The sequence below is a fragment of the Panthera leo genome, chromosome C1 (assembly GCF_018350215.1).
Source record: "Panthera leo isolate Ple1 chromosome C1, P.leo_Ple1_pat1.1, whole genome shotgun sequence".
Taxonomy (NCBI): Eukaryota; Metazoa; Chordata; class Mammalia; order Carnivora; family Felidae; genus Panthera; species Panthera leo.
In genome coordinates this window covers 110125982-110151662 of record NC_056686.1, presented here as the reverse complement: position 1 = coordinate 110151662, position 25681 = coordinate 110125982, and the positions used below count along the sequence as shown (strand labels likewise).

Here is a 25681-nt window from a genome sequence, read left to right as displayed (position 1 = left end):
CTCGAACTCAGGATCAAGGGTCACATGCTCTACCGACAGAGCTGGCCAGGTATCCCAGTAAAATATTTCATTTAATAGCTGTAAAGGTTTACATACTAATGCTGAAAATTCAGGATATGAAAAGCAGTACTTTTCAAGGTATGAAAAGTACCCCCTCAAGTTCAAGGCCAAAAACAATTGGATTTCCATAGGCAAAAAATTCAACATCAAACCAAATCTCATACCATATACAAAATTGAATTCCACATGGATCATAAATCTGAGTTTAAAATGTAAAACTATAAAAGTTTTATAAAAATACAACTCCCTCCCCCCAGGATTTAGTCAAGAGTTCTTAGACATGATACCAAAAGTACACTCCAAAGAAAAAAATGATAAATTGAGTTTTAGCAAAGTAAAGGCTTTTGCTAAAAAAAAGAAAATAAAATTAAGACTTTTGCTTTGCTAAAGACCACTTTAAGAAGTAAAAGACAAGGCACAGACTGAAAAAAAAATATTTGTGAAACACATTATGTTGATTCCACTTACATGAGGTACCCAGAGTAGTCAAATTCACTGAAAAAAGAAAAGTACAACAGTGGCCCCCGTCGGCTGGGAAGAGGGAAAATGGAAGTGGCTGAATAATGGGCATAGAGAGTTGCAGTTCTGCATAGATCTGGAGAGTGCTGCCCGAGAGTGAGAATATGCTTAACACCGATGAAATGTACACTTAAAAATGGTTAAGACAAACAAACCAAAACACATTATTATCTATGATAAAAGAATGATATTCACAATATATAAACAACTCTGTAAACTCAATACTGGGAAAACATACAGTCTCAATAGAAGACAACATGAATAAGGAACAAACTTATATGAATAAGGAACAAACACTAGAGAAAATATCCAGGAGGCAAACAGGCACATGAAAAGATGTTCAATACCATCAGCCATTAGAGTCGTGCAAATTAAAGTCTTGATGATATCCTACCACACCCCAATCAGACGGTGAAAATAAAACTTAAGATTTTATAATAGCAAGCACAGGAAAGGATGTAGAGCAACTTGATATACCAAAAACCTCCTAGCACTAATAAATGAGGTTAGCAAGGTTTTAGGATACAAGGATCTCACATGTTGCCGGTGGAAATTTGAAACGGTACAGCCAGTCTGCAAAACAGTTAGGAAGTTCCTTATAAAATGAAAAATACATGGACCATGTAACTTAGCAACTATACTCGGGATTTTTATCCCAGAGAAGTGAAAATATATGTCTACCAAGGAAGCTGTACCTGAATGTTCATAGCAGCTTTATTTCTAATAACCCCAAACCAGAACAATCCCAATGAACCTCAATAAGCAAACGGGTAAATAAGCATACGGGTATACCCATGTGATGTAACATTACTCACCCTAAAAAGAAGAAATTATTGATATATACTACAATTTGGATGGGTCTCAAAAGTACAACATTTGGTGAAAAAATAAGCCAGCATCATTAGGTATGAAAAAATATATGTATTACATATATAGAGTATATATTTAATTTGAGATTCCATTTACATAAAACTCTCAAAATGAAAAAATTCTGGTGGGGCACAGCTAAGTGGCAAGGTATTATTAGGTTTGCGGGAAAGGTATGACTGTGAATAAGGGAATATCTTGGTGGCAACAAAAGAGGTTCACAATCTGATCATGATAATGGTTATATAAATCTATTCATGGATGAGATTTCAAATATACACCAAAGGGGGGAAAAAACTGGTGACATTTTAATAAGGTCTGTAGTTGGTCAACAGCATTGTACTAATGCCAATTTTTTCACTTTGAAAAAATACGAGGGTTATGTAAGACGTAATCATTGGGGGAAGCTGGGTAAGGGTACATGGGAACTTTCTGCACTATTTTATAACTTTTTGTGAGTCTTAAATTATTTCAAAATAAGTAAATAAAGGTGGGGTACAGGAAAAGATTATTCTGGAATTAAAGAGAATTAATGTGGGAGTAATGATCTCTGAAAATTCTCTTTCATAAAAGCAACAAAAACTTGGCATTAACAATGTTTTCAGAACTCTGGAAATGAACAATGTAGCAAAATTATTCAAGAAAATCAGCCAAACCTCAGTAAGACCAATAAAGTCTGTGGTGTTTAACTTGCCCTATTTTTAACTGTTTTTTTTTTTTTTTTTTTTTTTTTTTTTTTTTTTTTTTAAAGAGAGAGAGAGAGAGAGAGAGAGAGAGAGAGAGAGAGAGAATGGGAGAGCGTGTAGGAGAACGTGTGCAAGCAGGGGAGGGGCAGAGGGAGAGGGGGACAGATCTGAAATGGGCTCAGTGCTGACAGTAGAGAGCCTGATACGGGGTTCAAATCCACGAACCATGAGATCATGACCTGAACTGAAGTCGGATGTTTAATCCACTGAGCCACCCAGGCGCCCCTGCCCTATTTCTCTCTCTCCCTTTCCACCGCCAATGGTAGGCTTGCTAACCACCAGTCCATGCTTACAGCAAAAACCATCAGCCTGGCAGCTACCAGAGGGGCTAGAGGCCCTTCAAACCCACTTGACCAGAGAACTATCATTATACAAACTGGCTGCTCCCATTTGCAAGACTGTCTTATCTACCAGACCTGCTCAGTGTGAACACCTTTTACTTCTAGAGTACTGGAACAAATCAGACACAAGTGATCAGCTTCCCAGCTAACTGATAGGATGGTAACAAGTGGGGCAAACAATAAGCTACCCAAAAAGCTTTAAAGGAAAAGTTGGAGAATGAAATGTCCACAGGGGCTTCAAAAAGCTCCAACGTATTTCTGACAAATTCAGGAAGCAATATATACATGTAGGACTGTGTGCGTACCTTGGGCTGTGCAGAGCCCAGGAAAGAACCAAGAAGGACACAGGTTCTCACCTTTGGCTCTGTGTAAGCGAAAAGAAAAAAGAGATGTAAAACCGCCTGCCTCAGTGTTGATGGGCTACCCCAAGACACACAAGGCCCTTAGCAAAGACAGAGACTTACTGGTTCCAGGCATTCAGGCATTCAAGGAAATCGGTTTAATCATTAGATGACTACAAAGCTAAGAGTGTATTCAGTGGCCACACTAGACAAAGACAGTGATTTTAAAGAATTATTTTACAAAAGTCCCTAAACAACCAAAACCCAACAACAAACCCCAGCAGCAACAACAAACCCCAGGGAAGTGTGGGAATCTGATTTCCAGAGTTGCCACACACCGTTTAAAATGTCAAGTTTCAACAATAATTCTGAGGTATGTAAAGAAACAAAGCAATGTTTGAACATGGCGGGGGGAAGCAATAAAACGGTCACTAAGGATGCACAGGTGTTAGGCTTACTAGTCAGAGAATTTAAGTTAGCTATTGTAAATATGTTTAAAGAACTAAAGGAGATCATGGTTATAAGAACAGCCTAAAAATCATGTCTCAGCAAACTGAGATTAATAAAGAGACAGAAATTATTAAAAAAAAGACCAAAAAGCAATTCTGCACTTGAAAAATATAAGAGTTGAAAGGAAAACAGAAAATCACTAACAAGACTCAAAAGTGTATTTCTGGGGCACCCAGCTACCTCAGTTGGTACAGCATGTGACTCTTCATCTCGGGGTCATGAGTTGGAGCCCCACATTGGGCAAAGAGATTATATATACAAAAAAAAAAATATATATATATATATATGTATGTATGTGTGTGTGTGTGTATGTATGTATATATATATGTATGTATATATATATATATGTTTATATATATATATGTTATATATATATATGTTATATATATATGTTTTATATATATATATATGTGTATATATATATATATATATATATATATATATATGTTGCATCGGATTCTGTGTCTCCCTCTCTCTCTGCCCCTCTCCTCCTCATGCCCTGTCTCTCTCTCTCTCAAAAATAAATAAACATTAAAAAAAAAAAACTTAAAAAAAGGGTGGGTACACAGGAGGAAAAATAAACAGAGCCTCAGAGAACTTTGGGACAGCAATAACTGTACCAACATACACATACATAATGGGAGTCCCAGAAGCAAAGAGAGAATGGGGCAGAAACAATATCTGAAGAAACTGTGCCAAAGACTCCCCAGATTTGATGAAAAACATCAATCAACCAACTTGTGTAGGAAAAGGTGAAAAAACGCACACCTAGACACATAATTAAATTGTCAAAATGCACGAATATATATATTAAAAAAAAATTTTAAGTAGACTCCACACCCAATGTGGGACTTGAACTCATGACCCAGAGATCAAGAGTCACATGCTCTACCAACTGAGCCAGTCAAGGTACCCCCCAAGGAATTACTTAAAAGTGAAATTCTGTAATTTGATCGCACCAAAAAAGGGAATATATGGCAAAATACTAAAAGTTAAATCTAGTTGAATAATACTGTGTTCTCTATTTTGTTCTACATTTACAGGTTTTCATATTAAGAACTCCAAAAAAGAACGTTATGAGATAAAGTTGAAGATATCGTCTGCAAAGAAAAAGAGATTTTCAATTTAAACTTCTCCCAGCCATTGTATTATTTAAGAGTGTAAGCAGGAATTCTGTTTATGGAAAGATGGCCTGGACATACTTTTTCATATTCTTCCTAGTTAATTATAGCTGAAATCATGAGTATTACATATAAAACCAACAAAACAGCTGCTGAGAGATGAAGGCAGACTGGCTAGGGCGCTCAGGACCAAAGGAAGACATAGCAGTGAGTTCCCTGGGTTTCCTTTCTGACTGTGCTCCAGTCTGGGTCCTGGAAGGCCATAATACAGAAATGTCAAAGGGCACAGACAAAAATCCCAAGAAAAATCTGCTCAAGGAACCAAGACAGGAGCAGCTGAGCAAGACAGGAGACTTCTAGACAATAACTGCTCTCCCAGTGAAACACCACAGAAACGACTGTGGTCCCAATTCCCACGCTCTCCGGCAAAGGCTGTGGAGAACCTAGACTTCTACACTTGCCAGGCTGTAATGAGGCAGCGTGATTCTCTTTCCGCCATCTCACTATTGAAGTGGTGTCAAAAGAGGTCAAGCAGGGAACCTGGCCTTCAACTCTCCACTTGGCAGTGAGAAGGCAATGCTTTCCCTTCCCCAGTTGCGGCCATGTGAGAGGAGGACCGCCAAAACATTAAGCTAGAAATAAACTCCAGGGTCTTCTAAGACCATAAAGGTCCAGGTCCAAACAGAAAACCACTTGTCTAACCAAGAGCCAAGAAAATCACAACTTGAACAGGAGATGAATGATGTCGGGTAGCATCTGACAAGGACGTAGAGATCATAAAAATGCTTCAACAAGCAATGACAAATTCAAAAGATGAAAAACAAATTTAAAAGATAAAAAAAACCAGAAAAATCTCAGCAAAGCAATCAAAGTTATAAAAAGATCCAAATTTAAATTACAGAAGTGAAAAACAATAACTGACCAAATATACTCACTGGACATTCTCAGGAGCACAGTGGAGATAGAATCAGTGGGGTTGAGGACAGATCAATATAATTTACCTAATCTCAACAACAGAGAGAAAGGAGACTTAGACTCCAGAGTGATGGCCCTGCCCACTGTTAGAGTTTGGAGTTGAGGCCACTGGCTGGCCAATGAACTCACAAGTGTAGGTAGTGTGCCACATGAGGGGCAAGTCTTTTGCTACCACCACAAGGGTCCGTGGCCCAGTGAATGGAGTTTGATAGTAATTCTTGCTACAAATAAAAACAAAAAGAGTAAGGGCAGAAAAAGGACATTTCCTGATTTGCAAAGGGTCAAAAATTGACATCTTACGTACTGTTTGTCTGCTGCAAAAGAGATGCTCTAACAAATCAGAAAGTAAATCAAGAAAAAAGGAAATATACGTCACCAGGGATGAGATGAAGGGAATTCAGACTGTGAAGGACAAAGGAAACACAAGGGATAACAGCTGGGCACCGAGTCCAGAGAGCAACCAGTGAAGACTGGAGTAGGTGGAAGCAAGGCTTTAAGGAGGGAGGGATGTAAACTAGAAAAAAATGGAACTGACAGAGATCTGATAGGTCTGCCTGTATTTGGAGAATTTCTATAGGTTTCGGGGAGAGTCTGAGGATGAATTAGTACTATGTGATTTGTTTTAAAGTTCATATTTTAAATTTATTTTAACAGCTTTTGGATTTACTTTCTAAATCTGTTTTCTATTTTATAACATTAAAAAAATTTTTTTAATGTTTATTCATCTTTGAGAGAAAGAGACAGAGCATGACTGGGGGAGGGGCAGAGAGAGAAGGAGACACAGAATCCGAAGCAGGACCCAGGCGCCAAGCTGTTAGCAGAGCCAGATGCAGGGCCCGAACCCATGAACCGCAAGATCATGACCCGAGCTGAAGTTAGACGTTCAACTGACTCAGACACCCAGGTGCCTCTCTATTAAAAGAAAACTTTTTAATGTTTATTTTTGAGAGACAGAGAGACAGAGTGTGAACAGAGGAAGGGCAGAGAGAGAGGGAGACAGAATCCGAAGCAGGCTCCAGGCTCTGAGCCGACAGCACAGAGCTTGATGCGGGGCTTGAACTCATGAACCAAGAGATCATGAGCTGAGCTGGTCAGACGCTTAACTGACTGAGCCACCCAGGTGCTACCCCCTCCCCCATTTTATATTTTAATCTTCCTTAATCTTTTGGCTTGGAATTGGTAATATAGTCACGTTTCATTTTCTTTTTTTTTAAGCTCTATGTCCAATGTAGGGCTTGAACCCATAATCTTAAGATCAAGAGTCGCATGCTCTGCGCAAGCCAGCCAGGTGCCCCAGTGATACATTCATGTTTCAAAGGATGTACTGGGAACTCTTGTTCCCTCCCTTAACCCTCCACTATCTCCACACAACACCACTCTACTGCAGTGTTTCACTGAATCTAAGCTGCCAGTAATTATACACCCATGTCGTGTAGCACTTAAAAATAATTAATGACAACATTAACACATCCTTACTTTTAACTCACATATTGGTTTCTGAGATGTTGACATGTATATGTTTGATCTTGTATCATAGTATATTTTGTATGGTTTTTGTTTTATATTTATTTCTTTTAAAAATTTTGCTTTTTCGGGGCAACTGGGTGGCTCAGTTGGTTGCGTGTCCAACTTCGGCTCAGGTCATGATCTCGCAGTCTGTGAGTTTGAGCCCCGCATCAGGCTCTATGCTGACAGCTCAGAGCCTGGAGCCTGCTTCGGATTCTGTGTCTCCCTCTCTCTCTGCGCCTCCCCTGCTCATGCTCTGTCTCTCTCTGTCAAAAATAAATAAACATTAAAAAAATTTTTTTTAATTTTGCTTCTTCCATTTTTATCCTCTATGTCTACACTGTTTTCTATTTTAATTTTACCTTCATTCTGTGGTTTCTTCTAGATCTTTACTGAGTTCTATCCCTTCACATGTCATCCCTTTATGTCCTGTCACTTAGTCTGCATTTCATCCTTTGTGTGTTTTCCATCAGTGAGGTGGTGCTAACGTCATTAAGTAATTTAAATTCACAGTCAGAATTTTAAAATAAGTTTCACACTTATTCTGTAGCACTTTTCTGGTGCATGTTCTTACTGAACAAATGAGTATATTTTGTTGCTCTTTTCCTACGTTTTAATTTTAGTTATCTTCACATGAATATCCTTTTATTACTCATCAGTGAATGAGGTGGGCTATTCCTAAAAGCAGCAATTTCCATGAGATTCCTTTCACTTGGGCGTGGGAGTGTGGGGAGACTGCTCTGGTTTCAGCTAGTTATTTTTCACCGTCCAAATGCTCCCTTCTTTCAGGTGGCACAGAAACAGACTGCCCACTGCAAGGAAGGCCATCTGGGTGCCTGCATGCGCGGGGCCCTACCTCCACAATCTACCTCGGAACCATATTAAGTCTGGGAAAGACTCTGCAAATAGCCCCTGCTCACCTAAGTTTCTGCACATACAGTTGCATACAAGGAATGTACTTTTGTATGTCACAGACGCTTCAGTTACTGTATTTTTTTCCCAGCGCTTTAAAAGTTAACTCTAGTGCTACTTAAAAAAAACAAACAAAAAAAACACTTGAAAAACAAAGATAATGTATTAAATTTGTAAAGTTCAGTATCTAATGTTGGCAACAATGTGGAGAAAATGGGAACACATTTCATGAGGATATAAACAGATACAGTGACTGGAAATCAGAATTTAATCCCCACATTTAATTTGACCCAGTAACGCTACTTCCAGAAATGTATTCCAGAGAAATGTTTGCGAAGGGGCTCAATGATAAAGATTCACTGCAGTATTTATTACAGTGATAAATGGAAATAATTTAAGTGTTCATTAATGGAGGACTGATTATGGCACCAACACTTCTGAGAACATCACACAGTAAAGGAATAGGAATACAGTCTCTTTTTCTGGTTTTTCGTTTTTCTGATCTCCTAAGAGGACATGTCTGAACACGTGGTCTTTGTACCAGGTCTATTCTCTATACTCACTGTCGATGGGCTCTCTTCCACTCTCACGGTGTTAGAAACATGTATCTGCCAAAACTTAATCACCAGCATAGACCTCTATCTTCAATTCTAGGACTGTATCTACTTCAGAATTTTATATCCAACTATACATTTGATATCTCCACTTGGCTGTGTCTAACCACCTGGAGATCTCAAGAGTAAAATATTTAGAACTAAACTTAAAAAGTTTTTTCTCTCGGAGTGCCTGGGTGGCTCAGTTGGTTAAGTGTCTGACTTCGGCTCAGGTCATGATCTCACGGTTTGTGAGTTCAAACCCCGCGTCAGGCCCTGTGCTGACAGCTCAGAGCCTGGAACCTGCTTCAGATTCTGTGTCTCCCTCTATCTCTGCCCCTCCCCTGCTTACGCTCTGTCTCTGTCTCTCAATAATAAATAAACATTAAAAAAATTTTTTTAAAGAAAAAGTTTTTTCTCTCCTATTCCCATAGGCTTCCTTACTTCAGAAAGAATAATTCCTTATCTGCAGTCGCTCAGGCAAAACCTCCTAGCCGGACTTCTCCCTTTCTGTCAGAAAATTCTGTCAGCTGTACCTTCAAGATACAACCAGAATCTGAACTCTTTTGAAGACTTTTACTACCTCCACAGTGGTCCATGCCTCTATGATAGTCTAAGGTTGTATTATTTCTCACTTGGTCTCCCTGCTTCCACTCTTACTTCCTTGCAGTTTATTCCCAGCACAGTAGCCAGAGCAGTTCTTGTAAAAAAATGTCAAATCATGTCACTCCTATGCCTTAGACCTCTGATGGCTCAGTCTTACCCAGAATAAAATCGAAAGGACACTGAATGATCCACAAAGCCCTACATCATCTGGCCCTCAGTTATATCTCTGAACCATGCTGTGCAACTCTCCTCTCGTTCTAGGCTGGTTTCTCTTGCTGTTCCTTGTATATACCTAACATATAGATAGTTCTGACTTTGTGCAGTGTGTGAATCATACATATATATGTGTAACTACATTATACCAGTCTCCCACAAATGCAGTTCAAATTTGAGCTACCACTCACTATAATATTAACTGTGAGTAGTTATATAAACTTTAAGCAATTTTATGCAAACTTTGCTGCTGCCTCCTCAGTCCATAAATCACTATGTAACTAACAGATGTGCATCAGGATCTATGACCAATCACATCACTTCCTTCGAAATTTGTCCATGAGTGGTTACTGAATCTGTTATTCAGTTTATGCGGACAGCAAAGTGTGGAGCTGTGCAGTCTCTTATTTCCCAGAGACAAACCCAGGTGAAATTTTATAATAATGGATGACAGAGAGCAAAAACTGGCCAACGCAGATAAAAATGCAGAGAAAAAAACAGTCATTCTGGAAGTGAAATTGGATGTGATTAGAAGATTTGAAACCAGCAACAGCAAAGAGAAGACAGGATGAGCACTAGGCCTGTATGAAGATACGGCATGGACCACACAGACAGAATCCAATGAATTGGACTTTGACTTTACCGACAAAGACGGTAAAGTCGCTTATCATCTTTTAGTTTAAATTGCACTGGGCACAGAAAGCTGCTGTGGCAAAATGTAGTATTGACTTCTACTTTGGACTGAGGACTATTCAATCCTATTCAGGTCTAAGTGGTAAAGTTAGCTGGCACAATGAAAGAAAAAGGCCAATTTCAAGGAGAATGGGAAAAAAAAAAAAACAACCCATGAAAACAAAACAACAAATCCTTTCCTGGCCAATAAAGGCTGGTTTACTTCAAAGTTAAGTAATTAATTAACTTTAATTTAACGAATTAATGTTAAGCTATCTGATGAAGCTGCTAGCACAGTGAAAAGATTCTGCTTTGAAATGTGCACTTGTACTCCACGTGTTAGTTATGGCAGAGGGTTTTGATAAAAAGGATGAAGATATCCCTAGAAGTGAGGCTGGCAAAAAATTTCACATTAAATGAACTCTTGGAGACAATTTGCCAACACTGAAAAGATACAGGATACAATGTCAGAAGCAGACCGAAACTTAGAAAGGAGTATGACAATTCACCAACACACGGAAGGACTGTCGCTCTGCGTCAAGTTACACAATGTGAAGGCGGCAAGCGCTGTTCAAACTACTTTTGATTAGTTTTTAGAAGACACTTTAGTTCTCAATGTTTCTCATGTTTAAATTACAGTGTACCAAGTAAGTGTTAGTTTTACTACTTTTTTCACTTCCTTATATATAACTGACAATGAGAGAGTTTTGAGTATTTTCAGTGTTTTTAAAGATCCTAGAGTAAGTACAATCCCACCCCCTACAATTATGATTATTTTTCACAGCTGCCCCTTGAATGGTTATTTGTACTTTTCTGCACTACTGCGTAAAGTAACGACCGCATGTCCTCCCACATAATTCCTGGCCCCGCTCTTTGCTCTGACTCATGCAGCTGGACATCAGGCAGCATGTGGCGCTTCCTTCCTGCCCTTCAACCTCTGCTCAGAGAAGGCTTTCTGGATGGTGTCACCTCTGCCTCCCATTGCTTTACGTTCCCTTCACACTGCCTCCTTTTCCTTCACATATTTGTTTCTCTACACCCACTAGAAAATAAGCTTAAGGAGAATGGACACTTTGTCTTAGTCACTCTTCTATATTCCCAGATTCTAAAACAGTACCTGGCACATACAAGGCATTCATAATTTTCTTCTTGAATGAAGTTTTATGAAGTACATCTAAATACATTAACATGGCAAGCTGTTACTGACAGAAGTAAAAATGGCAAGATACAGAACACTCTAATCAGCAAGATCCTGTTTTTAAGACTCAATCTATCTACCTGTGTACATAGACAAAAGATGCAGAAAGATACTTAATACTGTTACCAATCAATATTAATTCTAGCTAGTGGGACTGGCAAGGTGGGTGGGGAACAGGACAATGATTTTAACTTTACACTTTAAATGTTCTTACATTGCCTCTCTTTCCCAAAATAGTGTTACTGGTGGAATGAAGAACAAAGAAAGCAGCATGTATTAACTACTGACATGATGCCATTTTTTTTTTTAAATTTTTTTTAACGTTTATTTATTTTTGAGACAGAGAGAGACAGAGCATGAACAGGGGAGGGGCAGAGAGAGAGGGAGACACAGAATCCGAAATGGGCTCCAGGCTCTGAGCTGTCAGCACAGAGCCCGACGCGGGGCTCCAACCCACAGACCGCGAGATCATGACCTGAGCCGAAGTTGGACGCTTAACCGACTGAGGCACCCAGGCACCCCAACATGATGCCATTTTTGATAGCAACGATAACTGTGTGTTTACTATGAGGCAGGCTCTGTTCTAAACACTTTAAATGCATCATTTCATTTAAATACACAAGAATCCAATGAAGCAGATATTATAAGTACGGCTATTTCATAAATAAGAATCAGAGAGGCTGAGAAATATGTCCAGGTCACAGAGCTAGAATGTGGATATAAAAAGATGCACACAGGCAAATTATGTAAAATTTGTCACATGTTAGACTCTTTCCTCCTCAACTGTGTGCAGTTGGAACCAAGAGTGATAACATTTATGTGCTCACCCTGCAGGCCTAGGTGACCCAGATGTACTCCGCATAGAGCTTTCCACTCGAGGGCTAGCCACTTCAGGAGGCTGAGGAGGAATGAGGGTTTTCCGAACTGCCATTCTGAAAGAGACCAGACAAACCCAGAAAACAACAGTCCGAGGGCATTAAAGGATAAGAAGTAAATATTTGCTAGGCATAACTATGGCAAAATAAAAACACTACATTTGCTAGGCATTTTTTAAAATGGTTTTTAAAATTTTATCCAAATACTATAGATATGTTATTGAAAATGCCGAATTGCACTAAAAAGCTTTTAACAAAACACAGGTCCCCTCCATCTCTCCCCATTTCCTGCCCATCTCTCTCCAGGAAGCAACCACTGTGACTCTTTTAGCTGCTGCTTCGACCACGCCACATCTCCTTTCTACTTATTATCAAACTTAACATCCGTATTAAGTGTTCCCGATCACTGTTGTGTTTACATGTTTATGTTGACCTGAGAAAAAGTTCCTGGAAGTCAAGTGAAAGAAAGGTGACCAAGTTAGCGTCACTGTGCCATCCAGTAGAGGCCATGTGTGGCTCAGATGGGAACCAGCGGGCTCAGCAATGTGGAAGCTGTAAGTGTGACATGGGCAGTGTCGGCAGAGTGCTGGAAGCAAATGCCAGATGAGTGGGCTGAGAGAAAATGGCTTGAACCAGAATACACCATTTTGCAAAGCCTAATTAATGGATCCAGACAGTGATCACCAAGTCTGCTGACATCTCAAAATGGGGGACTACCAGACATTTTAATTTATAAACTGGTCTTGCCAAAAATAAAAAATAATAAAAAAAGAATCTATTCAAGCTTTAGATTCAAGTAACAAGAGACAACGTGGTGGGGACAAGAACAGCAAAACCAAACTACAGGGGTAGTGGGCTAAATTGATATCCAAGTCCTAATCCCTGTACCTGTGAATGTAATAGAGTCTTTGTGAGTGTAATTTAGTTAGAGATCTCAAGGTTAAGATCTTTCTGGTGTGGAGGGTAGACCCTAAATCCAATGACTGGTATCCTTATCACGGAAAGGAGAGATATTTGAGACAGAGAGACACAGGAAAGGTCATGTGAATACAGAAGAAGAGACTGGCGTGATATTCCCACAGCCAAAGGATTGCCAATAGCCACCAGAAGTTAGCAAGGAGGCATGGAATGGATTCTCCCTGGTGCATACACAAGGGAACACCCTGCTGACATCCTGATTTTAGATTTCTAGCCATCAGAACTGTGAGGGTAAGTTTTTTTTTTAAAGATTTGATTTTTATTTATTTTTGAGAGAGAGAGAGAGAAAGAGACAGAAGGCACAAATGAGTGAGGGACAGAGAGAGAGAGAGAGAGAAGTGGGGCTCAAGCTCACCCAAAGTAGGGCTCAAGCTTACCCGATGTAGGACTTGAATTCATGAACCGTGAGATCATGACCTGAGCTGAAGTCAGATGCTTAATGACTGAGCCTCCCAGGCGCCCTAAAAGATTTATTTTTAAGCAATCTCTACACTCAACATGGGGCTCGAACTCACAACCCTGAGATCAAGAGTTGCATGCTCCACCGACTGAGCCAGCCAGGCACCTCTGTGAGAATAAATTTCTGTTGTTTTAAGCCACCAGATTTGTGGTAATTTGCTATAGCAGTTCTAAGAAACACAAAGGGGATGTAACTGACAAAACCCTGGGAAAGACAGGGAAGGAGAGGAAAAAGTTTACAGGACAAAAGACCAAGTTTCTTCAACAAATAAATCGCAAGGAAAAAAGAGATGAATGAAATCTATATATAGAAGAGCCTTAGGAGACATATCAACTAAATACAATGTGGGCACCTTATCAGAATACTGATTCAAATAAATTAAAACAAAAAAGTTGTGACCTCTGAGACCCCTAGAGATTTGAACTAGATATTTGATATTATGAGGTTATACTTTTTCATAAGTATCTCTCAATAGACACATGCCGAAATGTATACAAATGAGAAGATGTACTATTTAGGATTTGCTTCAAAATAATATAGTAGAAGGGGGTGGGTAGGCATCTAGATTAAACATAATTGATTGGCCATGAGGTGATAAGCTGATAACTGAAATTGAATGATGGGTATAACATTCATATGTTCAAAATTTTGTTACGTTTAAAGTTTCCCATAATAAAAAGTAAGACATAAGACCAATTCCACTAACTACCCCCGCAGAAAACGAAGAAAACAATTAAACATAGTGAGATACACCACTCTATATCCACAGACTAACCAAACTTAAAGAGTGTCAACAACAAGTGCCGGTGATGATGAATGCGATGACCCCCCTCCCTCCCTGCCTGCTTGGAGCATACGTAGGTACCTACCAGAGTTGCACATAAAGCATAGCCTACAACCCAGCCAATCCCCTCCTAGGTATGTAACAAATACATTTAGCTATGTGTCAAAGGTCATGCACAAAAATGTTCAGGATAACATATGGCCCCAAACTGGAAACAACCCAAACATCCATGGATAAACTATGGTACTGTTATTTAATGGCATCTCACATAGCAATAAAAATACTACAATCACATACAATTAACGTGGATGAACTAAACAAAGGGAAGGAAGATGGAGTCATACAAAAACACGTAATATATGAGTCAACACAAATGCCACAAGAAGCAAAGCAAGTCAACAAGGTCAAAAGATAAACTGCTTAATTCCCTTTGGGAGAAAGTATTGGTAGTATTCTGTTTCTTGCCTAGATAGTGGTTGCATGCTGTGTTCACTCGGTGCTAAATTACCCCATACCTGCATTATCTATGCAGTTTTCTATACCTCAGTGAAAACGTGGAGAGAGAAAGAAACTGGAAGAAAAAATGGAGTTAGCAAACTCCTTTATTTTCTTTGGAAATAGGAGCAAAAAAACCCGTGAGAGCATATTTTTGCTTTCTATGTGAAGGAAACACCAGCGAGAACACACTGGTAAACAGGTGAGAGGGAGGAGAGCTACAGCACTGTTCTCAGCAGGCTAGAAAGGCAGCGGTCAGGGGCTCCAGAGCGAAGGGCTAAGAGTCTGTCCACAGTAAAAGATGAGATGAGTAGAGTGTGGGATACAGATGCCGGCAGGTAGGGAGATTGAAAGCTAGAGTTGTTCTCTTTTGGGTGTTTCCATTTTTCTCAAAAAAGTAGGGATCAAGTTCATTAGCTGGTAGTGAACATGGGTAAGGAAGTGTGGGAGTTCTGAGAGGAACAGGGGGCAACTGTCCAGGAGAGTGGCTTAGGACAGCATCCTATGCTGTTCTTCAAGATCCTAGTGGAGGTCTCTGAGGTTAAGCAAGGCCAGTCAACACGGTTGTTTACCCCACCACAATCTGCTGCGCAAATTCAGCAGAAAGTTGGATTTGACTCTGGTTTTGACAAAGTGAAGAGGGGTGCAAGGAAGTGGGGGCCATATGCAAGGAAGTGATTGCAGCAGACCCCAAAAACTGAGTCAAGGAGAGGAGAGAAAGGTCATGAAAGGGGGTAGCATCAACGGGTGGAAGGCTCCCTGGTGGGTAGTGTGCTCACCACTGCTGGTGAGGTGGGAAGACAGAAGGTAGGCTGTGGGACACCGGAGGACAGAAGAAAAGGTCAAGGAAGGCTTGTGCTTGTGGGTTTGTGCTGATGGATGGGGGAAGACGGAGAGGCATTTAAGCAACTGAGAAATCAGAGACCTGGGATATCATTTCAGACAGAATGACAGCCAGATGTTAGGTACCTTCTGAAGGACATACAAACATACCCCCAAATTGAACTGGAATCTGATCTTGAGCTGCTCTGACCAACAAGGTAGTCTCTGGCCATACGGGGCTACTAAGTACTTGGAATGATGGGCAAGTGCAACCAGGAGCAAAATTTATACCGGTATTTCATTTAAATAATTTGAATTTAAAACTGATATTTGATTCAGTTATTAGAAAACTTTTCAGTGGGCCTGGAATGACTTGGCTATGTGAAAGTATACTCTTCAAGTGCAAATTTTATGAAATCTGAATACAAACTGAGTGCTTTCGAAGAGGGATGGCTTGAAAGTGGCAGTGAGGCACCAAGAGGACATGGACCCCAGCACCAGGAGGATCAGGAAGAGAGACAGCCATTACTTTGGGGAGAGTGCAGGAGTCGAGATCCTGAGGAAGAGCCAAGTTCCACTTAAAGAAGGCAGACACACTCAAAGAGGAAGGAATTCCGATGATGACAACTCAGCTACGGGGGCACAGCAGAAAGGTTAAAGGGAGGTAGCCAAGTGGAGGAGAAGGGGGCAGATCTTTTTGTCTCCAGGGTTGTGAGATTTCAACATGTTTATCTAAGTGCCAGTTTAAAAAAAGTTTTTTTTAACGTTTATTCATTTTTTGGTAGAGACAGAGAGTGAGTGGGTGAGGGGCAGAGAGAGGGAGACACAGAATCAGAAGCAGGCTCCAGACTCTGAACTGACAGCACAGAGCCCAACACGGGGCTTGAACTTACGGACCGTGAGATCATGACCTGAGCTGAAGTCCGACGCTTAACTGACTGAGCCACCCAGGCGCCCCTCTCAGTGCTGGTTTATTAACACGCACTGCATCTACTTGTGCTGGGCATGTTGCGGTTCTTTAAATCAGGAAACTCATGCCCTTTAGGTTTGGAAATTTTCTAGGAGTTATTTTTTAAGTGATCTTCCTCCTTTTCTCAGATCTCTCACTGAAACAACATTACTTGGGAGGCGGGATCTCCTGAGCTGATTCTTTGATTTTCTTGCCTTTCCTCTTCTTATTTTTGTGTTCTTATTTTTCAATCTACTTTTGAGAGATTTCCTCAACTATACTTTTTAAGTTTTTTTTTTTTTTAAGTTTATTTATTTTGAGAAAGAGAGAGAACAGGGGAAAGGAAGGGCAGAGAGAGAGAGAGGGAGTGACAGAATCCCAAGCAGGCTCTGCACTGTTAGCAGAGCTGGATGAGGGGCTCGAACTCACAAACCGTGAGATCATGACCTGATCATGACCTGATAAGTCAGATGCTTAACTGACTGAGCCATCCAGGCACTCCTGTATTTTTTTTTTTTTTTTTTTCCAATTTTAAGTAGGCTCCACGCTGGGTGTGGAGCCCAAATGCAGGGCTTGAACTCACAACCCTGAGATCAAGACCTGAACTGAGATCAAGTTGGACCCTTAACGGACTTAGCCACCAAAGAGCTCCTCCTCAACTATATTTTCCAACTCCTCTGAGTTCAATTTCTGCTGTTGTAGTTTAAATTTCAGGACACACTCTTTTGTTCTCTAAATGTTCCTTTTCGATAGCACTGCCTTCTTGTTGCACAGATACATCTTTTTTTGTCCTTTGAAGACAGCATTCAGTTTTGGTCTTTATTTGCTTTCACTTTTTGTTTTTGTTCTCCTTGCCTTGCTTTATGTTCCAAGCTGCGTTTTTCAGTATGTCTAGTGGTTTGCCAGAAGGCCCTCAGAAACCTGCTTGGATGTGTGTTCATGATTAGGAACAGGGGACTAACGTTGGTTGGAAGCTCTGAGCTCATGGAAGAACTTGTCTACTTTAAATTTCACGTAAGGGGGATCTGATTCCTGACCTTAGGAAACCCCTAGTGCTGGTATCTGCATCTTTTCCCTTCGGCTGGACAAGCCCAGAAAGTGGAGTCAACATCTCACTTTTTGTCAACAGCGTTCAACTGCCAGGGTTCTGACGGCTAAAAGGGAGAAGGGGACTGGTAAGTCTCAGCACTCTGCAAATCTGTTTCTGGTATAATACTCCTGCCCCCCCTCCTTGTGCTACTTGATCTCAGTGGACCATCTGCAGTGTTAAACTCTCCAGGTGCATGCTGGGGTTGGGAAGGGCAGTGCACTGCAAAGTATGGGTAGGGAAGGGGATGCAGGGCTCTGATCCTCTCAAACACATTTCAACCCTGCTTCTGTTTAACCCAGTCTTCTATTCTCTCCTCATTCTTGTGTGTTTATATCTTTCTAAAAAGCCTCTTTGCTAAAAGTTCTATGGGGTTTTGAGAGGATAAGAAATTTAGAAGTGCATGTTCAACCTGCCATGTTTAGTACAAGCTTTGCCCTGCATTTTCATTGATAAAGCTCCTTTGCCACAGACTGATTTATCCTTAAAAGAGAGTCTGGTCTAGGCAAAGCTCCACACGTCAGGAAACCCTGTATGGACCCAGCAGCTTATGTTCTCACTATGCTTTAACCTTTATAATCTTTTGTAGACACACATCAGCTCAGTGCAGCCACAGAAACTCTGCTCTATGAAGTGTGACTGCCCATCTCCCACCTCCCAAGTTTTCAAGTTAAGTTTCAGAGCACAGCACATACTTTCCTGCCCATCACCCACCAACTCAGGTTCTATGGCAACACAGTACACTTCTGCTGCTGAATAGGACCCTTACTTAACACACCTGGGAAACTGCTTGTCCTGAACAACAATGCATGCTGGCTGATGAGGAAAAAAAAAAACAAAAATGCAGTACACATTAATGTGCTTACCTAGACAAGCCTGAAGGGTCTGTTAGAAGCGACTTAGGGAGTCTAGGATTAAACTCCACAAAATAGAGAGAACTCCTAAAGTAGTATGCAATGGCTGTTTATAAACTAACCCCCCACAGACTCCTGGATTCTTACTGTCCCACAGTCTGGGCTTGGCAAGGCTCTACTGAACAAGCCTGGGGTGAGGTTATTTTGAGAGAGATTAAAAATGTCACAGAAGATGAGAGATTTAGAGTTTGCTACCAGCACAATAGAGAGCCTAATGTTTCTACCAATTATACTCAGAACTAGAGGTGTCATGTGGCACTACTGGATCTACCTACCCATCCGTGGCGGGCTTCTTCCGGAGGATACTTGGCCGGGGGGACGAGCCCTGGGCCGGAGCGTTGGTGCTAGCACTCTGGCTGTGGGTCTGCACCACAGTTGTTGCTGCTGGAGCAGCACTGAATGGACTGCTAATAGGGTTGGCTACAATTGTGGCTCCATCCGCCAATACCACTGCTGGAGGACAGGGAGAGGGCAGAAGAGAACAATGAAGAAAGGGAAACAAAAGCGAACATTACTAAAATGTCACGTAAGGCAAAAACAATTAGACCACCAGAATTAGAGTACCCGTGTTATAACTGATCAACTTCAAGAAAGTAAGGTTTAGAGCACAATGTTCATCTGCCTAAAAGCAGATGGCAAAGTGGGAGGTTACTAAGTCTATTGATGCATGATCAGTAACAACTTCTCTTTGCTTTGGAATCATAATTACTAATGAATCAGATAAAATACATAAAGTACATAGTAGACTTCAAGAAATGGTCTCCTACAATTCTTGTGAAATACCATTGCCTCTCAACCCCTAAAAATGATACCAACATTCCAGTCCACTTTAATTTTACAACTTTACATACAACTCGGAAGAAACAGCAGAATGAGAACACTGTGGAAAGATGAATCGGCTCTCTCAACTTTACAGAGTGCTTCCTAACATGTGCAAATGCATATTAGGCTGTTTGTATATATAGTTTCTAATGTTTACAATGACCCTGACAGATAAGTTCTAGGCAATGTTATAAGGAGGAAACTAAGGCACAGAGAAATTACTTTAAACCACCAAGCCAGCAAGAGGCAGAACCAGGATTTTAAACAATTTTTTTTTAAAGTTTATTTTTTTTGAGGGAGACAGACAGACAGACAGACAGACACCAACGGAGAGAGGGAGACAGAGAATCCCAAGCAGGCTCCACACTGTCAGCACAGAGCCTGATGCAGGGCTTGAACTTATGAACTGCAAGATCATGACCTGAGCTGAAACCAAGAGTTGGACACTTAACCATCTGAGCCACTGAGGTGCCCCAGAACCAGGATTTTAAACCCAGTATATCTCTTTCTTCCACACCAACCTCCCTGCAAAAAACTCAAATTACCTGAAGTCTTTCCTTCAGGCTGAGGCTGCTGAGTACCCATTGGAGCAGGCTGGAGTCCCTGTGTGCTGATTGGGGTTGCTGAGTGAATTCCCTGTGTGCCCATTGGTGCCGGCTGTATTCCTGGAGTCCCGATGGGGGCTGGCTGTATCCCCTGTGTACTGATAGGTGCTGGCTGGATCCCTTGGATATGTCGAGCATGAGAAGCATCCACGGTCATCAACTGCATGGGGTTTAGGTGGACTGTGGATGCCACCCCAACGCCAGTCTGGGCTGTGATGGCAGAGTTTGGAGCCTGAGCAGAAACTGAAAATGAGACAGGAAGTGACTATAAGAATGTTAGCTCTGATTGGACATAGTCCACATAAAGAGAAAAACACTAAAATGAAAACAGAATTTTCCACTGTAAAATTTCTAAATCCTGTTTTTTTTTTTAAAGTTTATTTATTTAGTTTGAGAAAGCAAGAGCAAATGAGGGAGGGCCAGAGAGAGAGGGAGAGAGAGAATCCCAAGCAGGCAGGGAGCTCGATCCCACAAACCCTGAGAACATGACCTGAGCCTAAATCAACAATCAGATGCTTAACTGACTAAGCCACTCAGATGCTCCCAAATTCTGTTGTTTTTTGGTTTTTTTAAAAGCACTACATAAAGCTCTATACATTGGAGTTTCCCCCCTCATTTCCTATCAATTTGATTTGATCTTGCTGCAGGTAACTACTAGAAATAGCATTAAAAGCAGGAAAGGCAATCATCCATTAAGTTCCAAACATGAGCTAGGGAACTGTGCTAAATAATTAAAATAAACCTTCTGAAATACATCTGTAGCTCCCAGGTCAAGAATCGTTGCTTTAATTGACAGAACCACCATCACAAGCATTTCTGATAAACAGTAGTTATGAATTTTAAATTCCATATATCCACTGAAGAGAGAGAAAACAAGCAAGTTTCCTTTCTTTTCTATCACGTATAATAAGAACAAACTCTGTAACATAAAAATGAAAACAACAGCATTCCCAGGAAACCACAGAGAAGGGATTTTTCACGTTTTGTGAAAAGAAAAATACAAAAGATGTTTCTTCTCTGGAGTGCCTGGGTGGCTCATGGTTGAGCATCTGACTCTTGATTTTGGCTCAGGTCATGATCTCACGGTTCGTGAGTTCAAGCTCCACACTGGGTCAGCACAGAGCCTGCTTGGGATTCTCTCTCTCCCTCTCTCTGCCCCTCCTCCCCCCACATGCCCTCTCTGTCTCAAAATAAAACATAAAAAAAAAGATGTTTCTTCTCAGTCATCAAAACAATCCCGAAAAAAATATATGCACCCTGTGTTCATTGAAACATTATTTATTATAGCCAAGATATAGAAACAAACCTAAGGTTCCATTGACAGATAAGTGGGTAAATAAAATGTGATATCTATATCTACACACACACACACACACACACATACACACACAATTATTTAGCCTTAAAAAGGAATGAAACCTTGCCATCTGTGACAACATGGGTGGACCCTGAGAATATTAAGCTAAGTGAAATAAGTCAGACAAAAACAGAAAAAAACTTGCTATGATGTCACTTGCACGTGGAATCTAAAAACAAACAAAACCAAACCGAATTCACAGATATGAAGAACAGATTGGTGGTTGCCAGAGGCAGGGAATGTAGGGTGGGAGACATATGTGAAGGAGTCAAAAGTACAAACTTCCAGTTATAAAATAAATAAGTCACAAGGATGTAACGCACAGCATGGTGACTAGAGTCAATACTACGTTGTACACTGGAAGTTACTAGGAGGGTAGGTCTTTAAGTTCTCCTCACAACAAACAATAATCTGTAATTATTTGAGGTGATAGATGTTAATTAATTAGACTTATTATGGTGCTCATTTCATAAATACACAAATATCAAATCATCACATGTTGTACACCTGAAACTAAGATAATGTCATGTCAATTATACACCAATTAAAAAAAGGAAACAATGTAATTTAAGTTCTATAAACTACAGACTGGTTAAAAAGAAATTATTATTATGAATGAGAAAATCACAGCAAAATGTTAGGACGTATAAATTTATAATCATTGCTATATTGCAATTCTTCCTTTGCTGTAAAAGAAAGAAGAAAAAATCAACACCCACCAAATTATTAGTTTCTTCTTGAGAAGTGAGTGAACCTTTGTTGTTTCTGTTCAGTGACGGCTGTGGTCTCCTGCCTGAACATGCAGTCCAGTCACCACCCCAACCCTTTCAAGGGCTGATCTCATTCCACGTGCAGCATCCTCACTCACACTACACTCCTGCCCACACCAAACCACTCTGTTCCGAGAGCATATTCTGTGCACTTTCTTCACAGACAGAAAAGTGCTTTCCCCCAGTCCCACCGTGGCTCTGTGCTACTCATTCTGAGAGATGCTTTCCAAATGTCACTTCTTTTAGGAAGTCACTCCTGACCTCTAAGCCTACCCTCTCAAAGTAGAAATAACCTTAGCTCAGAAGCAGCCTGGCTTTGCTCAAGCCTTTTTTGTTGGGATTAGCACATTCTCTCCAGTAATGGTTCTTCATGTCTTATCTCCCCATGTGGCTCTAAGCTTGATCAAAGTAAGATGTTTAAGAGTCAACTTTAAAAATAGAGCCTAGAATAGGACTTTACATACAACAATAGGGTTCAATAAATATTTGTGAAATTAACGCATGAATGAATAAATGAATGAAATGGAAAACATCTCTACAACAAGTGAAATTTCGGGAACAATTTGAGATGGATCAATTACTTACAGAGTATATAGATTATGTGTATATATTCATAATTACATATTTGTATCTACACCTAATAACTAAATAACCAAAAAGATTCTATCTTTATACACAACCAGAGCCCACGAACAACTAGTCTAATCTATCATAAACTACGTATTACAGTAATCTCATATTTTGCAAGATCGGAGGCTATTATACACAAATTTTCCTGTCCTCTTTCTAATTTGGAAACATCTGCTTTATAATCATTTACAAAGGAGCCACTTGAAAACACGATATTGTAAGCTGGTTAATAAATCATTCCTTTAGCTGTGTCCATCCATGCAAAGATCCACATGTCTGAGAAATAATATATTACCCCTCCTGTGGACCAACAATGACAGCACTGATACTGGAAGAAGTAAGTGCTGTTGACTGGACTACTCATTTTTCTGTGTTTGTATCCATTAGGAGTACTGCAGTGGTAAAAGAAGACACTTGGAAAAATAATAATGTAGAGAAACAGATGGTTGGCAGGATCCCCAATACTTCTGACAGTCCTCTTCTGATGGATGTTTACAAATAAACATTTATATAAAATGATAGTGTCTGCAGAGATGGTTCTAGCTCAAGAGGGACTCTGCATGTCCTTTACAGTTGGACAGCATTCAGAAAAATACATATTGGTCATGAGTTATCTTTTCCAGAAAGGCAACCATGACTGCACTGTTACAGAAGTATCAACTGGCTGAGGTAGATGAAGAAACTTTAAGTGTTGTTACTAATGGAGACTTAAGAATTCTCAGCATTAAATGTAACACACACACACACACACACACACACACACACACGTGAAGTTTACTTAACTGTCAACGCGATTCTACCATACTTTCTGCATCCTACTTTTTTTTTTTAACGTTTGTTTTTGAGAGAGAGAGAGAAAGAGAGAAAGAACAAGCAGGGGAGGGGCAGAGAGAGAGAGGGAGACACAGAATCCGAAGCAGGCTCCAGGCTCCGAGCTATCAGCACAGAGCCTGATGTAGGGCTCAAACTCACGAACCATGAGATCATGACCTGAGCCGAAGTCAGACCCTTAACCGAGTGAGTCACCCAGGCACCCCAGGTAAGTTTCACTTTTTAAACATTTTTTTAAATTCAAACATTTTTATTTGAGAGAGAGAGAGAGAGAGAGAGAGAGAGAGAAAGCGTGAGAGGGGTAGAGGGGCAAAGAGAGAGAATCTTAAGCAGGTTCCACGCTCAGTATAGAGCCCAACATGGGGCTTGATCCCATGACCCCATGGATTATGACCTGAGCCAAAAGCAAGAGCCAGACACTGAACTGAAGCCATCCAGGCACCCCAGGGTATGTTTTGTTCTTAAAGCGCATCTCAAATCAGATACTGACTTCAATTTTTATCAGGTAAGTTTTTATCAAAAATATTTCATTTGTATTTTGATTCAATATAATCTACAGTTTTGAAACAGTAGTTTCATGATCACTAAATTGTTCCAAACATATTCAAAATATCTCTAATTTTCATTAAGTAAAACAGAAAAAAATCAGTTTTTCATTTGTGCTGGGTCCCCATTCAAGTGCTCAATGGCTCCATGTAGCCCTGGCTGCAGTCCCGGGTCACACAGTAGAAAGGCAACACCCACAGTCTGGTCTCTTATGCCTAAAGCAAGCTGAGGGTCTCATGCGAAACGAAAACACAAACCCTGAGGATTAAGTATTATTTTTTCTGGATTAGCAAAAAGAACACTATTTACAAGTGAGGATGGTGAGTGTTGAGCATAACTGGACTGATATTACAAACACAACAGATATCCCACAAAACAACAGAAGCTCCATAAAAGTACAGCTTTTACCATTTTAACCATACTGCCATTTTAAGATGAACTGTTAACATAATTATCCTCAAGGTGGGATAAAACCATGCAAATATACTAATAAGCAGCAACTTTTTTATAGATCACACAGATGTGATCTAAAACCTTAAAGCCTGAGATTATCACCTTATCTGAATCTGAAAAGAGAAGGTGGAGTAAGAAAACCCATTCTAGAAATACTCACTCGGCAACTTTCACTTCATTGCTTACAAAAATCGGCAAGTTAAAAGTCCCCTAGCAGGGCTTGTACCTGGATACTGTCGGATGGTGGACACAGAGCTGGTGATTGGGGTGTACGTGTGCGCAGCCAGTGGGTATGCAGAAGGTGGGTATGTTGGCAAAAAGTACTGGAACTGAACGGGAACAGACGGTCTATAGGTGGAAGACAGATAATATGAGCCAAAATGGATCTATTTTCTTCTTCACTTTCAAATGATCCTATCCCCCAGATCATCTTCATACCCTTATATGCCATACCGACATTTCCCCAATTGTGTACCAAATAAACTGTCAGATCAAAGGACACACACCAAGAGAGTAAGATTTTTAAAAATACATGGGTACTATAAATAACCATTATCAACAAACATAAAAATGTACACAGAGTACTAATTACCAAAACTGACTCAAAAGAAAAACTCACAATCAAAGGTTTGCTCAGCTCAATTCCATTTGAAAGACTCTTAAGTTCAGACTGTTTTTACTGGAAATCTTATCAAACACACATAATACAGATAACCCCAAACTTCTACAGACTGATTCAGAGACGAGAAAAAGAAGAAACAAGATCTAACTTACTTTTTTTTAGCTTAATGTAGTCCTGATACCAAAACTGGACAGGGAGAATAGTAGAAAAGATAAACAAATCTCGCTCTCTACATCAATACAAAAATTTCTAAATAAAACTCAATAGAGTACTATGTAAAATAAAATACATCATGATCAAATAAGGTTTATCACAGGAAGAATGACCCACTATCAGAATTTCTACTACTGTTTTAGATGCTATTAAAAAATTAAGAGGACAATCATTTGAAGTATCACAAAAGATACACAAAAAATATTTAATAGAAACTAAGATAACACTAAATGTTAACTAGAATAGAATTAAAAAAATACTCCCCCTCCAAATTTTAATCGCGTTCAA

The 25681-nt window shown here is 40.1% G+C and overlaps 1 protein-coding gene and 1 non-coding gene across 10 annotated transcripts in view; one reads left to right on the top strand and one right to left on the bottom strand.

Annotated features, from left to right (window-relative positions):
* Positions 1-25681, bottom strand: part of SAP130 (Sin3A associated protein 130) — an 80089-nt gene that overhangs the window by 18669 nt on the left and 35739 nt on the right. For 5 of the 9 annotated variants that reach the window (XM_042954062.1, XM_042954068.1, XM_042954059.1 and 2 more), the window contains 4 exons: positions 24785-24906; positions 19912-20214; positions 18820-18997; positions 12008-12112 (listed from right to left, as the gene is read on the bottom strand). In XM_042954062.1, coding sequence (XP_042809996.1) covers positions 12008-12112; positions 18820-18997; positions 19912-20214; positions 24785-24906 — 708 coding nt within the window. The remainder of the gene's footprint in view (positions 1-12007; positions 12113-18819; positions 18998-19911; positions 20215-24784; positions 24907-25681) is intronic. The other 4 variants (XM_042954060.1, XM_042954063.1, XM_042954064.1 and 1 more) reach the window with 4 other exon arrangements.
* On the top strand, positions 5556-5709 carry LOC122229031. The gene has a single exon (XR_006206895.1). It is a non-coding gene; the product is annotated as a small nucleolar RNA SNORA62/SNORA6 family (small nucleolar RNA).